Below are 18,358 nucleotides of genomic sequence, written 5' to 3' on the forward strand. Positions count from 1 at the left end.
GCATTGGGATAACTTTGTGTTCTAAGAGGAACTCCATCTCAAGTACCACGTCAAAGTTGTCCATGCGAACCACGACAAGGTCCAACTCTCCTGTCCAAGCCCCTAATTTGAAGGGGACCCTTTTGGAAACTCCCACAATAGGCAAGGTCTCGGAGTTGACAGCTTTCATTTTTTCAGGGTTCTTTTCTATGGTGAGTCTCAATCTTCGTGCTTCTTGATCGACGATGAAGTTATGGGTCGCTCCTGAGTCTATCAAGGTGCTCTTGCTTGGTCGAGAGTTTATTGTCACATCCACAAACATGAGCCCTTTCTCTATTATCTCCTTCGGGTCGACCTTCCATTGGAGGGCTGACAAGAATTTGAGCGCGCCCATTCGGGGGTTGTCTTGATCTTCCTTCTTGTCTAGCATAGTCTCAACTCTTGTGTCGTTGCTCTCTTGAATGGACACTTGAAGTGCACTGAGAGAGGCCCGATGAGGACAGTAGGACACTTTGTGGGGGGCTCTACACAACAGGCATTGTAAAGGTGTCGTCGGGTGGTTCCTTTGAGGGTAAAGTCCTCGAGATGTCCCCACTTGGTTGTTCTGAGTAGGTCTATTTGTACACCCGCTTGGTCTGTTGTTACTTCCATTTGGCCTATTGGGGCTTCCATTTCGATGACCTGGCGGCTTATATGTTTTGCCCCCAGTGTTTGGGGCCTGCGTTGTTTTTCTTTGGTAACCCGCTTCGTTCCCATAGTCTAGGAGTCTCTCGGCGCTGGCAATTGCAGTAGCTAGGTCTTGGACCTTTTTCTTGTGTACTTTTGTTTTGGCCCACGGTTATAACTCATTTATAAAGAAGAACACCTTGTCCTTCTCTGATGTGCCCCTGATATCTAGCATCAGGGTTGAGAACTGTTTGACATAGTCCCTTATGCTTCCACTTTGCTTTAGGGCTATTAGTTTTTCCATTGCTAGATGCTCTATGTTCTCGGGGAGGAATTGAATCCTCAACTCTCTCTTGAGGTCTTCCCACGAGTCTATGGTGCACAATCCATTCTCGATGTCTTGCACCTTCGTACGCCACCAAAGTTTAGCGTCGTCTACGAGATATATCGAGGCTACTGTCACCTTTATGTCGTCGGTACAAGCCGGTGTGACTTTGAAGTACTGTTCGACATCAAAGATGAAGTTCTCCAACTCCTTGGCATCCCGGTTCCCTTTGAAAGATCTAGGGTCTAGGAACTTCAGTTTGTTGGATCCTGTATTAGTTTTCCCAGCCGAGACGTTCTCCACAGCTTTCATGGTCACCTCAATTCGGGTGCTCATGACGAACATCTTTTCTTGGATTTCATCGATCGTTGTTATGAATTCGTCAGCTAATCCATTGAACAAACTCATCATTGTATTTTGTAGTACATCGAACTCTTCGCCACGTCCCTCCTTTTGCGCGATAGAGCTATCGGGGCTACCAGACGGTCTTGGGCTGCTCGTAGAAGCAACATTTTCTTCGAGTGAGGTCACTCGAAACATCAGTTCTGCGATTGGCAACTCATCCAAGCGGTTACCCATTGCGTCGATTTCTACGACTTTTCCACTCAATTCTGTCACCCCGTGCTTCCAGGAAGCGGATGGTGTCAGGGACTTCTTTGAGGAACAACATTTCCTCCTCTATTAAAGTAAGTCGATCGGCTTGCGATTTGGGTGTCGACTTTGTCGTTGACATGTTTTCGGTCTTTGCTATTTCACGGATCTTACAAAGATCTGATACCACTTGTCACAATCGCACTTTTGATGGCAGCAGACTTGCGATTGTGCGGCACTCACTTTCCAACGACAAGTGAGCTAAGCCAATTTGTTCTTGCGTCGCCTACGGCCAAGCGACGTATGCTCGAGCCTCTGGCCTCAGTTTTAAGAGAGGGTTTTAGAAAATGAGGGTAGAGAGAGATTTTCGAAAGATAGATTTTTGAAAAAGACGTTATATAAGCAAGCAAGAGAGATATAACAACGGCTCACAATATATAACCTTGGGTAGGGAGAAGTTCACAACTAGTCGTATCCTCCTGTAGTACATTCTGAGGCATTTCATGTCTGACAGGTCTAGACATGATATTTCTGAAACGTCATACTTCCTAGAAATACGAAAGTAAAACACTAGAATATGAAAAGACATAAAGAGTTAGGCTTGTCATGGCATGCGGTCATGGGCAACACGCCTTGGACGAGCATGACCGTGACATTACACATACATTGATTTTGTCTAAACATTAGGCTCAAATTTCATTTCCGAGTGAGTTTAGATGCAGAATACTTTTTGACCCACACACATGCACTTGAAAGCACTAGACGAATACTCCTTTTTCATAAACCTTAAACCCTCGTATAGGCATATGCACTCATGCATAACCAAACCACCAAAAGATACAAGACTTGAAATCATTGTTATAAGTACGCATTTGTATCAACATACGAGGAGAAGTAATTCGTGCTCCAATGCATGAGGTCCCACATAAAAGATCATGGTTTAATACAGTTGTGCATACAATACTTTTCCTAATATCATTAACATGATCCGTCTTTTAGTCATATTTTATACACCATTTTAATTCATGGTACCTTGAGAGTTACACATGGTCTTATCATTATGGTCATGAGATGTACACATATGGAAGTACAATATATTAAATAAAAAATACATAGTCATATCAATATAATAACACGTAGTAAACAACCACAAAGTATGTGTTCCTACAACACACTATTATCAAACTGGCTCGTAGACATTCGAACTGCCCTTATAGTTTTTGGTTTAGCCTAGTGCTCCTAAGCTCACCCTAACTGATTATTCATAAGTTCATATCAACCGAAATTTAATTTCACCCTATTTTTTTCGAATGTGGTTAATTCTAAGGTATTTCAAACCGACCCATATACTTTTCAAACCGACCCATATATCTTAAAACAATAGCTCACTTGATTTTTGTATGTCTTTATCCATTATTTCCACCATAAATAGAGAAGCTATCAATCACAAAAATGTCAAATTCAGCCATGAATTCTTCTTCATTACTCCCTCTTTCTCTTACCCTTCTTGTTTTATGTTCATGTTCATCATGGGTTTCAGCCAATTTTGGCAAACCCCATCAAAACTTTCTTCAATGTCTCTCCCATTATTCTCAAGATGGCTCCTCCATTTCAAATGTCCTTTACACTCCCTTCAATTCCTCATATTCTAATGTCTTGAATTTCACCCTTAGAAACCTTAGATTCTCAACCCCTCAAACCCCAAAGCCACTCCTCATCATAACACCATTACATGTTTCCCACATTCAAGCAGCCGTCCTTTGTTCCAAATCCTATGGCCTTCAAATCCGAACACGAAGCGGCGGCCATGATTTCGAGGGTCTTTCTTACGTCGCATCGTTACCCTTCATTATCGTTGACCTAATTAACCTAAACTCGATCTCTATCGATGTCGAAAGTAAGACGGCGTGGGTTCAGTCGGGTGCTACTCTTGGTGAGCTTTACTATAGGATTGCTGAGAAAAGTCGGACCTTGGCCTTTCCAGCTGGGATTTGTCCGACCGTTGGGGTTGGTGGACACTTAAGTGGTGGTGGGTTTGGGATGTTGCTAAGGAAATATGGTCTTGCGGCTGATAATGTAATAGACGCTCAATTGGTTGATGCAAATGGGAAGTTTGTTAATAGAGAGTTGATGGGAGAAGATTTGTTTTGGGCCATTAGAGGCGGCGGCGGAGGGAGCTTTGGAATAGTGGTGGCTTGGAAGGTGAAGTTGGTCCCGGTTCCGGCGAGTGTGACACTATGCATGGCTAATAAAACCTTGGAGGATGGTGCGACCAAGCTCATTCATCAATGGCAATATGTGGCTCACAAATTGGAAAGTGATGTATTTCTTGGCATCCTTGTAGGAGGTATGGCTACTTTCTGTTCGGGCTCTTTTTAAAAGTTTCAATAATACTTTTAAATTTAATAAATAAAAAAAGAATATCTTTTTTATTATTATTATTATTATTTTAAGAAAATTTGTTTAATTGAAAAATATTTTAAAAGTTTCATTAATACTCTTTAAAATATTTTAAAAATATTAAAAATATTATACTCATGAACTTTTCGAAGTAACATTAAATATTTGTAGATAATCTACAAAGTGTGAATAGACAATTTTCTTTCAAGAATTCTTTTTAATTTGTTTTTTTTTAATAAAGGTAAAGAGTGTTAACGTTAATTTTTTTTATATAATTACTATTTTATAATATCATACATGAATTTACAAAATGTTGCAATACAACTTTACATTTCTAAATTCCATAAATGCATATTTAGTTACACACAATGAATTTTAAGACATAAAACATAACTCATATTATCAAACAAACCCTAAATTATTGTGAGATCTCAAGTTGGTTGTAGAGGAAAACGAAATATTCTTTATAAGAGTATGAAAATCTCTCTAGCATACGCGTTTTAAAACCTTGAGAGGAACCCTGAAAGAGAAAACTAAAAGAAAATAATATATGCTAGCGGTGGGCTTGAACTATTACAATTGTTGAGGATAATTGGGAGAGAGTCCCATATTGGCTAATTTAAGAATTGACGATGAATTTATAAATATGAATACATGAACTATTAATGACTCAATTATTGATAACAGGAGGAAAGTTTATGAGACAACGAGGCAAGATAAACCCATTAGCTCTATTCTTCTCATTGTATCTTGGCAAGGCAGACGAGCTTTTAACAATCCTCAACACGACATTCCCTGAACTGGGTATGTCAAAGAAAGACTGCAAGGAAATGAGTTGGGTCGAAACCGCGCTCATCATGGCCACCGGGCGTCAACTAGGGAGCAAGCTAGAAGATCTACTAAGTAAGGAAACACCCGTCAATGGAAGCATCAAAATCAAATCGGACTACATCAAGGAGCCCATTCCCATGGCTGCAATCGAGGGCATATGGGAAAGATTAAGATATGAAGACATAGAAATACCACAACATATATTTGTTCCTTATGGAGGGAAAATGGGTCAAATTCCAGAGTTGGAATCTCCATATTCACATAGAGGTGAGTATTTATACAAAATTGGTTACGGTGTTAATTGGGCAGAACAAGGTATTGATGCAGAGAAAAGGCACATGGATTGGATACGAGAGCTTCATAGTTACATGACTCCTTTCGTTTCAAAGTCACCTAGAGCGACATATCTCAATTATAGAGACCTTGATATTGGATCAAACAACAAGTATGGAAGAACAAGCTATGAACAAGCTAGCATTTGGGGTTATAAGTATTTTGGGAAAGAGAATTTTGATAGATTGGTTCATGTTAAGTCCAAAGTTGATCCTTATGACTTCTTTAGACATGAGCAAAGTATCCCTACTCTCTCATCCAAACAGTTGTTACTCTTAAGTGTTATATGATTTGATATATGTGTTTAAACTATGCCTCAAACCCTATTTGTGTGTAGCAAAATAAGGGGCATACATGAGTATTATTGTTTGTTGTTCATTTGTAGTTGACTTTAGTAGTGTGATGAAGTCCTTTTCTTTGAATGAAACTAAGAGCATATTGTTTTGGACGGTTGAAAGTAACATAACTCGGGAAAACGATCGTAATTACCAAATTTAAGTGTATCATCGATTTTTTAACAACTCTAGATTTCTATTAACTTAAAGTCGTTACCATCTTCGTAACGTAACCTCTGCTGTAGAAATAAGCATTTAAAACATGTTTATAAAACAATGTTATGGACTTAGATGTTTTAAAAAGTTTTTAAAGCTTTTAAAGCAAGGTGAACTAAATATTAAATAAAACAAAGTAAATATTAAAATTGACAATACCTTATACTAACAGAAGGTCAAGGAATTTAAGTACAAATATTCTATGCATGTGTCGTAGTCTTTAGTTGCGATGTTGTTAGTTATAAAGGAGTGCATTGCCTCTACTTGAAAAATAGAAGTAGCACACGGCTTGAGTATTTTAAGAAATACTCAGTAAGTGACTCCACTATTGGAGTCAGAATGCAAACACATTCAACTCATAATTAGGGACCTATCGTTAAAACCATCACAGAAGATGTGTATTACTTTCCTACACATGACCTACACATGCAAGCGTGAGTCCAATAGGAGGTTCGTAGTCCCCTGGGCTCATCATAATCTAGCTAGTTGGCTATAGTCAGACGTTTGGAGGTATAACAAACCCTTGAATATCACTCCAGTCATGATGATGGTCATCATTATCATAGTGTACACGTCTGTACTCATCATCATAAATGGGGAAGTAACCTGATGTAAATGTACACTAAGTGTAACGCCCCTAATTTTCTAAACTTAATTAGTGACGTCACCTATGCATACATAATTTATTAAGCGGAAGCTCGTTATAAATAACCTTGGAAAAACAGAATAAAGTCTTTCATAAAGATTCATAAATCCAAAACAAACCTATCTCCGAAAATAAAACCTTCAGTAATTTAATTCAAAATAAATCTAAATAAAACAATATTCAATGCTTTAACTTAAAACAATCAAATAAACGTAAACTCCTAAAAATATCCCCTCTCCAACTTCCATAGTGTTCTCAGCTCTGCCGTCAACCGTACATTGGCGTCTTGCATTTACCTGAAAAATGTAGGTAGCACGTGGCTTGAGTATTTTATGGAATACTCAGTAAGTCACCCCACTGTTGGGGTTAGGAATGCAAACACATGCAACATATGAGCGGGACCTAACTTTTCATAAACTTTACATAGCCTTGGGCGCTTTTCTATTCCGGGTAGGGTTGGGTGTGTGGTACTCCTTTACACACGGCCCATGTACGCGTACATGGACCCACCTGGCGGGCTCGTATACATACCCCTTGGGCCTGACTTGGTTGGGCACACGTGTTACACGTCGCCGGACAACACAGAACAGAAAAGGGCCCGCATGATATCATGGCGAATATAAACATCGTAATTCATTCTTTCGTATCATAAAGGGGAAGAATCCCAATGCACGTGACATACATACATGCATGAGGTCCCTTAACATATCTAACATGGCATTACATAAGCATTGCTAACATCGCATATACGTTTCTTACATTACATGACATCTCACATGACTTACATTACATGACATATTACATAACATGAAAGTACATTCCAGTTGCACAAGTATCTCATGACATGACTTGATAATACTACGCCATGACATCGATCAACATTTTCATGACATATATTACTAACATATCATTCATAACTTCACATAACATAAACAGTCAACAGTCAACATAATCCATTACGTTTCATAGCATAAACAGTCACATAATTCATACATCATATAGTCATATCACATAATAAAACATGGTGCATGTAGGGGTCGCAGGGCACACACCATCATACAACACGTAGTAAACTAACTCCAACAGTAAGGTCACTTACTTCAATGGCCTTGGCCGAAGTCACTCACAACAAGCTAATCCCAACGATTAAATACGTCCTATAATAACCACATAAAAACTTATGAACCTTTCGTAACATACCTTAGCTAAATCTCATGCTATTTATCAAAATAAACTCCCGACCCAATCTGTCTTTGACCGTTAGGAACCATACTAACCTCAAATGGTAAAACTAAGGGCAGAAACGGCTTCGGAAGGGCCAAAAACCTTGGAATCGATATACTATAGTGATACCGAGCCGCTAAGCCGAGCTACCGAGCCGACCAACTAAGTCACCAAGTCGAGCCGTGGAATTTGACGGAGCCGAGACCAAGGCTGCAGCGCATGTCCGTGTTAGGCCGAAATGCACAGGGCCCGCGTTCGTCCGTGGGCCGGTTCAAAGGCCGAAACCCAACCCGACTCTGCATCTTCTTCGCCCGAATCCTCACGAAAATCCTAATCTGATGTGCCGCCACTATCGACGACACAATCCCTTCCGTTTCCGACGACGGTCACGTGGCGTCCTCCTCCTTTGCTTCCGACGGTTTGTTTTCTTCGACGCAATGATTGTGACGTCGACACTAACTTCCACTCGACTCTTCCTCTAAAACAGCAACACAATCGATTTCGAGAACTCGCCGAACAAGAAAATTATCCAGCGAGCCAACCCACAAGTTTGGAGAGCAAAAGTCTTTTTCAAGGAAGGAGAAAGGTTGAATATAGGAACATAAAAGATTTCATAACATTTCCATTAAGGTAATAACTTACTTGTTGGAAATCTCACCTTTTCTGGCCCGAATAAATGCATAGAATAATATCTTGTCATTTATAGAAATAAAAATAAAATTCTTAACCAATTAAGACAAAAATGGAAAATCTGAATCGTTGCAAAATGCATGAGGTCCCTATAGTTTTCATCTTAAATCATTATTATGACACGACCCTATACATCATTCACATATTACTCGTAACATTTAGGGTTGTGTGTTGGAAAACTCTTCATCATATTGCAACGTTCTCGTACATGCACATCATCTTAATATATAGTATCATCATATTGAGTCATATCTTCATCATACATCTTATGGCATCATGCATCATCATATCATCATATAATCATCATCTTCATATCATCCTATCATCTTGTCATCATGTCATCATATCGTCAACATCATCATAATAATATAACATCACATCATATTAACTCACATCATCATAACATTATCATCATACATCATACCTCATCATATCATAAAAATTCACATCATCATCATCATAGTACATAAGCATAAATGACACGTGCAAGGGTCACTTGGCACGTGTCGTCATACATAAAGTAATTCTTCTGCCCGAGCCGATAGTAAGACCACTTACTTGGTTGGCCTTAGCCGACGTTCTCCCTAAACTCAAATACTTGATTTCGTCCCTAATTATCGTCGAGGTGTTTTGCCTTATTAGAATATTCGCTCAATAATTTTAGTGACCGTTTCTAATTTAATTTAATTCAAACTAATGAAATAGGTTTATACTAACCTTAATGGTCTTAAATAAGGTCAAATTCAACTATGGGAGGGTCCAATACGTAAAGAACAATGTCCAAAAAGTCGAACCAAGTCGAATAAGCCATATTTGAGCGGAGTCGAGGGAACCGCCAACTAAAAAAAGGACATGTGTCAGTGAGGGGGAGCTGAAGCATTCGCGGGCCACAATTTGGGTTGAGGCACGGGTTCGGGGTCAGTCACACGGGCGTGCGGGTTGGGATGTTGGGTTGTGCATGGTTGTCGGGCCGAGGCTACGATGGGCCAAGTGAAGGGTTGCTGTAGGTGAGTAGCTAACCGTGGGATTTTGGGCTTGTGTGGTGGGCTGCTGCAGATGGGTATCCGAATCCGACTCGAAGTGCTGTCTTCTTCGCCTAACTTCATCGAAAAAACCTGGTGGCAATTCTCTCTCTTTCTGAGAGTTTTTATGCCTCTTTCCATCGTTCTTCCCTCCAGATCTCGGTTTCTTTGAGGCTCTGACTGCCTTCCCTTCACCTTCGCGAGTTTTCTAACATTATCATTCCTCCATAACCAACACCTTCGCCGACGATGTTTTAAACGGTAAAGCAGCCACAATATACGTTTGTAGACTTCCACTCCGTGTGCCACTCTAGTCCATTGATACTCCTTTGTTCGCCGATGATCTTTGTAGACTTCCACTCAATATGCGGTCAAAGGTTCAAGCTCTTCTCCTAGCTCGTTTAGAAATTTTTAAATAATGGAGGCTGGAATAGCTCGGTTGGTTAGAGCGTGTGGCTGTTAACCACAAGGTCGAAGGTTCAACCCCTTCTTCTAGCGTAATCAATATAGTTTTATCAAGTAGCTCTTCTAGCGTACTCATTAATCGCAAGGTCAAAGGTTCAAGCTCTTCTCCTAGCTCGTTTAGAAATTTTTAAATATTGGAGGCTGGAATAGCTCAGTTGGTTAGAGCGTGTGGCTGTTAATCACAAGGTTGAAGGTTCAACCCCTTCTTCTAGCGTAATCAATATAGTTTTATCAAGTAGCTCGAATAGCTTAGTTGGTAAGGTCGAAGGTTCAAATCCTTTTTCTAGCATTAATATGTTTTGAATTCAACAATTCATGGATGAATTATCGAATAGCTTAGTTGGTAAGGTCGAAGGTTCAAATCCTTTTTCTAGCATTAATATGTTTTGAATTCAACAATTCATGGATGAATTATATAATAGTCTATCAAAGAAAGACCACTACGTCTGGATTTAGAATGTGTGGCAGGAGTGTGTGGTTGTTAATTACTAGGTCGAATATTCAAACCCTTCTTCTAGCATCAATTTATTTGTTAGAGGGTGTGGTTGTTAACCATAAGTGTGAAGGTTTAAACCCTTCTTCTAGCGTTCATTTGTTTTGAAGACCCCAATTCTAGCGTGTTATATCATAGTCTATCAAAGAAAGACGACTAGGTCATCGACTACCCTTTGAAAGTGTTGAAGGGCGGCTAAACATACCATAGTTATATCGTTTCATAAACATATCATGGCCACTTACATGCTTGGCCTAGCCGGCGTTCTCCCTAAACTCGAGTACATTTGAATTATGTCCCTCAAAGTTGTTTGAAGTCGGGAGTCTTTTTTTTTTTTAAATAGGACCTTATAATGACCTTAAGTGCCTTAAACAACGTCAATTTCAACTTTGGGATGGTCAAAACCGTGGAATTTGGTAAAAATTCTTATACTCAGTCGTGAAGCTAAGTTTTAAGCTATTAGAGCCGTCGAACCGAAGCCAAAGTGAAGTCGAGCCGAATGAACTATGTAACCCAAAGGAGTCGGCGTCTGCATGCGTGCTGGGAATGAGCTAATGCGTGCGCTAGTTGTCACAATCGCACTTTTGATGGCAACGGACTTGTGATTGTGCGACACTCACTTTCCAACGACAAGTGAGCTAAGCCAATTCGTTCTTGCGTCACTTACGGCCAAGCGATGTATGCTCGAGCCTCTGGCCTCGGTTTTAAGAGAAGGTTTTAGAAAGCGAGGGCAGAGAGAGATTTTCGAAAGAGAGATTTTTGAAAGAGACGTTATATAAGCAAGGAAGAGAGAAATAACAACAGCTTACACATGACTTTGACCATCTAGGATTTGGACCCTCAACGTCAATTCAAGCACACCAAATGTCCCCAGTAAATTCTCATGTCGGGAGTTAATGATTGATAAGGCAACCATAATCCTTAACCAAACGATCCAAGCTTTTGTTAAAGCAAGAACTCTTGAATCAAAGGAATTAATACCTCATACAAAATACGTATCAGCCAAGAGACTAAACTATAATTAGATTACCTTTTAAGATCAAAGATTTAGAAGCAAGATTTGGAACATTGCTTTAAATTAAGTCACTTCAAAATCGAACTTGATCAAGCATTGATTGAATGACTCAAATGCAATCAACCACAAGAATTACATGAAACTTCGAAATAGCAAAGACGATGCTCGTATTTCTAAGGGTGAAAGTCTCAATTTGTGAACAAGGCTTGGTTGAATGGCTCAATGCAATCTACCACAAGAATTACATGAATCTTATAAATGACAAAGATGATGCTCGAATTTCTAAGGGTGAAAGTCTCTATTTGAGATCTCAATTTCATTCCTTTGATTTCTAGGTAATAATTTGTTGGTATTTATAGTCTCACCACAAAAGAAACTTTTAATTCTTCAAATGTTCACTAAAAAAGTTAGTGGACATGATTTAGTCTCGATCCCCTTAAATGTACACAGATGAAGTCAATTTGACAAATAAAAACAATAAATAAAGTTTTGTAACAACTCATGAAATGATGCTTGCAACTTCATCCACTAACCGTGCAAATATTCACTTATGGAGCTCCAAATAGTCATTCCACAATTGAATCAGCTTGTAACACATGAAATGATGGTTGAACTGAGCCTACCCAATTTTGTAGATGAAGAATGAATGCTTGTTGAATCTTGTTGGCCTTAGATCATGTAATAGGTTCGGTTGGAATATTTGGAACACCGTGATCCTTATCATCTTCCCCATTTCAAAAGGTTTCGTCCTCAAATTAGAAAAATCACCACCTATATAAAAAGAACTCAAGTAAGCAACATTGAAGTAGAATATACTGAAAATTCTCCGGGAAGATCAATTTTATATGCATTGTTATTAATTCTCTCAAGGACTTGAAAGGGTCATCACCACTTGGATGTAATTTTTTCTTCCTTTGAGATGAGTTCGCTCCTTGCGAAAATGTATCCGAACTCACTCACCGGGATGAAAAAGGATTTCCTTTCGTCCTTTGTTAATTCTTGAAGCAACTTTGAAATTTTGTTTCTCAATTCTCTCCTTCACCTATTTGTGCAATGTTTCTGATCAAATCTGTATTACTTGTGGTTGTGTCACTATTTCTTTGCTTCATAATTCATGTTGATTCCAATGAATCTGAAATGAAATAATCGAAAGGCCACTAATCCTTTTTTTAGCATTCAAAAGAAGTAATTGATTGAGCAATTGACAGATGATCCAGGGGTTCGGTTCCGTAGGAACTTTTTATCTTCGGATTTCGAAAAGAATTAGTAAACCCATAAACAACTTTAGGAGAACAATGAATGGTACTATGAATTGCTCTATTATATGCAAATTCTACAAATGATAAAAATTTGTCCCAAGACTTAATATTTTTAGAAATAATAACCCTAAGCAATGCTACTAATGTTCTATTAACCACCTTTGTTTGTCCATCTATTTTAGGATGACATGGAGTTGAAAACAACTATTTGGTACCCAATTTACCCCACAATACTTTCCAATAGTGACTTAAAAATTTATCATCCCTGTCACTAACCATTATTCTAGAGATTCCATGTAATCTTGTACTTTCCTAGAGAACAAGTTAACATGTTTTGCATCATCCGTCTTATTGCATGCAATAAAATGAGCCAATTTACTAAATTTGTCTGCCACAACAAAAATACTATCTTTACCTTTTTTTAGTGTGCCGCAACCCAATAACAAAATCCATGGATATATTAGTCCAAGGTACATTCAAGGAGCATACAATTCATTTGGTTTAATGTAGATTTAGCTTCTTTGTATTTAAAACATTAGCTACAAAACTTATGAACATCGTGTTTCATCTTTAGTCAAAAGAAGTGTTCATGCAACATATTATAAGTTTTATTAATCCCAAAATCTCTCATTAAGCCACTACCACGTGCTTCTTTTACAAGCAAATCTCTTATAAAGCATTTAGGAATACATAACAAACACATAATAACCATCCATAGCTTTTTTTTTAATTTTTTAATTTTTTATTTTTTATAAGACAATATGCATAAATAGTTATAAAGTCTTGGTCATCTCTATATAATTCTTTAATATGCTCAAATCTAAGAGGAGTAAAAAGATGGAACGTTTTAGATAATGCATCAACTACCACATTATCCTTACCTTTCTTATATTTGATAACATACGAAAATATTTCAATAAACTCCACCCAATTTGCATGCCTACGGTTCAGTTTGCTTTGATCCTTAAGATACTTCAAGCTTTCATAATGATCACAAATTCTCTAGGCCATAAGTAGTGTTGCCACACCGACAATGTGCAAACTAAAGCAAACAATTCTTTATCATAAATAGGATAGTTCAATGCTGTCACATTTAGTTTTTCACTAAAATATATTAGTTTTCCATCTTGCATCAAAACATCACCTATGCCCAAACCACTTGCATCACACTCAATTTCAAAAGTTTTATCAAAGTTAGGTAAGACAAGTAATGATGGTTAATTTCTTTTCAAGCTTATTGAATGCATTCTCTTACATATCCCCCATTTAAAAATAATATTCTTTTTCACTAAGTCATTCAATGATGCACTAAAATATTTTATAAATCTCATGTTCCACGTGCTCATGCAAAGTCTTTAAATAAAATAAAATATCATCAAAATACACAACAACATGTTTTCCCAACTATTCTCTCAAAATAGGATTCATTAACCCCATAAATATACTACAAGCATTGATTAACCCAAAAGTCATAACAAGCCATTCATACCATCCAAACTTAGTTTTGAAAGTTGTTTGATCTTAGCATTGATCAACCCCAATATATAACTCAGAACCAGCCGTCCAACTCCCCCAAAGGTGGGGGAAGTGACAAACTTGGAGGTAGAGGAGGGGAATACGAGTCCTCCAACGGAGAGGTAGAACTCCATAGCGGAGACCTCAAAACCAGAAATATCACAATAAAAGTCAAGGTCCCTCGTCTTGCTTCATATACAAGGAGGCTCACTGAGAAACCAAGTGCCCACAAAAGGCGACACTCTATGCCTTCCAAATAAAATTTGGAATGAAATCAGAAGCTAAGTATGAGACAGTGAAAGTTGAAATACCGCTAGTCGAAAACGTGGAAAACCCCTTGCATGGTGGCCCTAAAGTATTTATTTGTCATCTAGAAGAGAGTGAATGAGATAGAAAAGGTAGTGGAATGCGGTCTTATGTATTTTAAGGCCTTGGTCAACCATAGAGTAACCAAGAACACTATTGTCGACTCTAAAGCCACCCACAACTTTATGTCAGAGACCAAAGTGAAAACACTTGAACATCCTATGACATTGAGATATACTGAACGGATGAAAGTTGCCAATTCAGCAGTCCTACCTGTTTGAAGGGTTGCAAAGAGAACTCTAATCAAGATAAAGAGTTGGATGGATAAATTGATTTTGTGATTGTCAAGATGGACGACTTCGACATCATGTTAGGGATGGATTTTCTGCTTGAGCACAAAGTCATTCCCATGCCCTTAGCAAAATTTTAGTAGTAACGGAGTCCAACCCGACAGTCATTCAGGCTATCACCCGTCAGCCAAAAGTGGTGAAGATGATGTAGGCGCTACAGTTGAGAAGGGATCTCTAGTAAACCATGCATCCTAAGATTGTGAGCTGCAATCAGAAGCCTACCCCTAGTGCCCAAACCTAGGTAGCCTTGATGAGCTAGTTTAATGAGTCGAGTTCGAGTTTTAAGTCGTTTAGATGACTTAAAAACCTAATTAACCTCCATGACACCTAGGGATGACTAAGGTAACTTACCAAGCCTAACTAGAGTGTGAATAGTCTTCTTTAGTAGGGATGTGAATGTTTTTAGATTCACCTCAATACCACTCTCGCAAATACATTAATACTAAAGAATTCTTAATATATTTTTATTTGGCTTGGGTCAACTCGAAGGTTTTGCTCACGAACCCGAAACCGAACCGATTCAGTTCGGGTTCAGAAAAATGAACCCAACCCTACCTAAAATGCTTATCCAACCCAACCCGACCCTTATAATTCGGATTGGGTTGGTCCGAGTTGTCGGATTATCGAGTTGAATGTACACCCCTATTCTTTAGTACACCATTAGTGTTATTATCAACCTAGATCAAACCATATATTTATTTTCTTTACATTTTTCTTAAGTTCCTCAGATTTTTTTAAGTATTTTTCTCTTTTAACTTATTTTGAAATTCTGCATCTAAGGTTCTCAATAAAAAAAATTCCAGAAATTCGATTTTAAAAGAAAACATTGAATTTTTAATTCCTCACCGGGGTCAGGTGTTACACATACATTGATTCTGTCTAATAACATTAGGCTCAAATTTCATTCCCGAGTGAGTTTGGATGCAGAATACTAGATAGAATAATCCTTTTTTTATAAACCTTAAACCCTCATCTGCACATGCACTCTCACGTAGCCAAACCTCCAGAAGGCATAAGACTCGAAATCATTGTTATAAGTATGCATCTATATCAACATATGAAGAGAAGTAATCCGTGTTTGAGTGCATGAGTTCCCACATAAAAGATCATGACTTAATGCAATGATGCATATAATACTTATCATAATATCATTAACATGATCGGTCTTTTAGTCATATTTTATAACACCAATTTAATTCATGGTATTTTGAGAGATACACGTGGTCTTATCATTATGGTCATGAGATGTATTAAATAAAATATACATAGTCATATCAATATAATAACACGTGGTAAACAACAATAAAGTATGTGTTCCTACAACACAATATCATCAAACTGGCTTGTAAACATTCCAACGGCACTTATAGTTTTTGGTTTAGCCTAGTACTCCTAAACTCTCCCTACCTCATTATTCATAAGTTCATATCAATTGAAATTTAATTTCACTTTTGATATTCAATCTAACTTACCGTCCTAAACAAATTTTTTATTTACAATTTTTTTTTTAAAAAAATGTAAAATATAATAATATTTTTATAGAAAATATTTTTTTTTTGTAAGGTATTTTAAACGGACCCATAAATTTTTCCTATAATTTTATCATACAATTATAGAGTGTGTTAGATATAAATAACAAACATTTGAATTAATTATTTAATTAATTATGGTGAGATTTGAAAGCTATTTAAAATATTGTCTTTATATTTATTAAATTCTTTTACTCTTACCAACAGTCACGGTAATGTTTGCTAGGACATGTTGCTTGTATACGTGACTAACATGTGACACCCGAGTAAAGGAGGATGAAGTCACATATGTTAGGTGATCTCTTGAGATTTTTCTTAGGATGCATGTGAGAGAGGACAAGACATGTTAAAAAGATTCATATTGGTCTATTGTAATAGTTTTCACATAAAAGCGACAAGTAACATGACCATGTTGGAGGGGATGTAGAGGAATGCCGGTACACATAGGTGGCAAATTCGAATTTTGAATCTTGATCTGTATCTTGGGTATGGGTCGTTACATGATATCATAGTCATGCTTGTCTAGGATGTGTTACCTCTGGTTACATGATGTTACCCAGGTCGTTACATGATGTCCATTCCAAACTTTTTTTTTTTCTTTGCACATGTTAGCTATTCCTTTCTTATTTAATTATTACGTTTTATGGGGATGACCATTCGTCAAAATCATAGCTATACCTATCAAATTAAAATACATCAAAATGTATTATAGGGATTTAGGGTTTAGGGGTTTAATTGATCTTTTGTAGTCGTTTTGCTTTAATTAATATCATCAAAATGATGGATTTAAGGTTGAATTGGACCGTGAGGAGAAGCTTCAGACTAGTACCAAAAATAATTAGTCACTCCGGCTTAGGACGACTTACTTGGTTGGATGAATTGTACTATGTATGATAACACGTGCCTCGTGACTCCTGCATGTGTCATATGTTAATCTATGTTGTGTTGTTCGATGTCATACTATGTTATGTTATGTCATGATGTGCTATGTCATGTTATGATAAGTTATGTCATATAATAAAGTTATGTTATTTTGTGATCATATCAGGTTGTATAAAGTTATTATATAGTCGATAATCAATAATGTGTAAACCATTGTAGACCATGCAATGAAAGTTATGTTATGTATGAAGCAATTTACATGAAGCATAATTCACAAACTTAATAGGTTATAAAGAAATAAAGGTCTGTCTTGCATCATAAACAATGTCATGATTATAAGCTAAGGAGATCTCGTGCGTATTTATGTGTCACATGCATCGGGATACTTCCCCATTATGATATATATGAGCACGTATATTATGACTTATAATTTGCGACATTCACGATATTATGAGAGCCCTTTTCCTCCATGGTGTTTAGCAAGAGTCAATTAGCAAGTGCTATTCATAGAGACAAGTCGACGGGGTGTACAAGCCCGTTTGGTTGGCCCATGCTTACACACGTGGGCCCATATGTAGAGAAGTACTACACATCTAACCTGTCTAAAGTAAAAAGTTACCTAGGTCATGCTATGATATGTTAAAAGAATAGATCCCACCTTATTGCATATGTTTGCATTTCCTGACTTTAATAGTAGGTTCCTGGGTGAATATTTCTTAAAATACTCAAGCGAGGTGATATTCTTACATTTCAAGTAAAGGTAAGACACCCTTGTAAGGATTACAACTACATCGCTATAAATACCATAAAACCAGTATTAAGACAGTTGCATTTTGTCTGTTTTGTAACGGTTAGATTAGATCAAAGCATGATTTTATTCTTTTCTTTATTTCATTTAAATTCTACGTTATTTATTATAGCAATTTTGTTTTAAAAGTTTTATAACGATCTTTAAGTCCACCATACTATCCCAACTAAGCAATAAAGACCCTTTCCCATATTTGCTATTTTAAATTATTTTCTTTGGTTTTATTTTTAATTTACTCTCATATCGTTTTAAGACCGGTTCGTAAGCAATAAGCTCATGACATCATTTTATTAAATTGTTTTAAATGAATATTCCCACAGTTATATTATATATGTAGTAGCGACTCTAGGTCAGGAAAAAACTAAAGTAGTTACAATAGTCTTATCCATATAAGACATTAAAAAATATTCATATTTTTTTGAAAAGTTGTAATATTACTTTTTTTTAGATCATTAAATTAAATGTTAGGTGAGAACAT

At 37.2% G+C, this 18,358-nt stretch overlaps 1 protein-coding gene and 2 non-coding genes across 3 annotated transcripts; all 3 read left to right on the forward strand.

Moving 5' to 3' along the window:
• The first annotated feature begins 2,995 nt into the window (after positions 1-2,995).
• On the forward strand, positions 2,996-5,587 carry LOC147791305 (tetrahydroberberine oxidase-like). The gene is made up of 2 exons (XM_087127111.1): positions 2,996-3,908; positions 4,649-5,587. The coding sequence occupies exons 1-2, from the start codon at positions 3,014-3,016 to the stop codon at positions 5,413-5,415; spliced, it is 1,662 nt and encodes a 553-aa protein (XP_086983237.1). The 5' UTR covers positions 2,996-3,013; the 3' UTR covers positions 5,416-5,587.
• A 4,095-nt stretch (positions 5,588-9,682) lies between these two features.
• TRNAN-GUU (transfer RNA asparagine (anticodon GUU)) lies at positions 9,683-9,756 on the forward strand. Its single transcript has one exon. It is a non-coding gene; the product is annotated as a tRNA-Asn (tRNA).
• A 107-nt stretch (positions 9,757-9,863) lies between these two features.
• TRNAN-GUU (transfer RNA asparagine (anticodon GUU)) lies at positions 9,864-9,937 on the forward strand. Its single transcript has one exon. It is a non-coding gene; the product is annotated as a tRNA-Asn (tRNA).
• Positions 9,938-18,358: the final 8,421 nt, after the last annotated feature.

This window comes from Cucurbita pepo, chromosome 9, assembly GCF_057944985.1.
Source record: "Cucurbita pepo subsp. pepo isolate OVF chromosome 9, ASM5794498v1, whole genome shotgun sequence".
Classification (NCBI taxonomy): Eukaryota; Viridiplantae; Streptophyta; class Magnoliopsida; order Cucurbitales; family Cucurbitaceae; genus Cucurbita; species Cucurbita pepo.

What these genes read in the sequence shown, in the direction of transcription:
- LOC147791305 (XM_087127111.1), top strand. Translation starts at nt 3,014, where the DNA reads ATGTCAAATTCAGCCATGAATTCTTCTTCATTACTCCCTCTTTCTCTT. An exon ending in TCTTGGCATCCTTGTAGGAG is followed by an intron (nt 3,909 to 4,648) that starts GTATGGCTACTT and finishes TATTGATAACAG; the next exon opens with GAGGAAAGTTTATGAGACAA.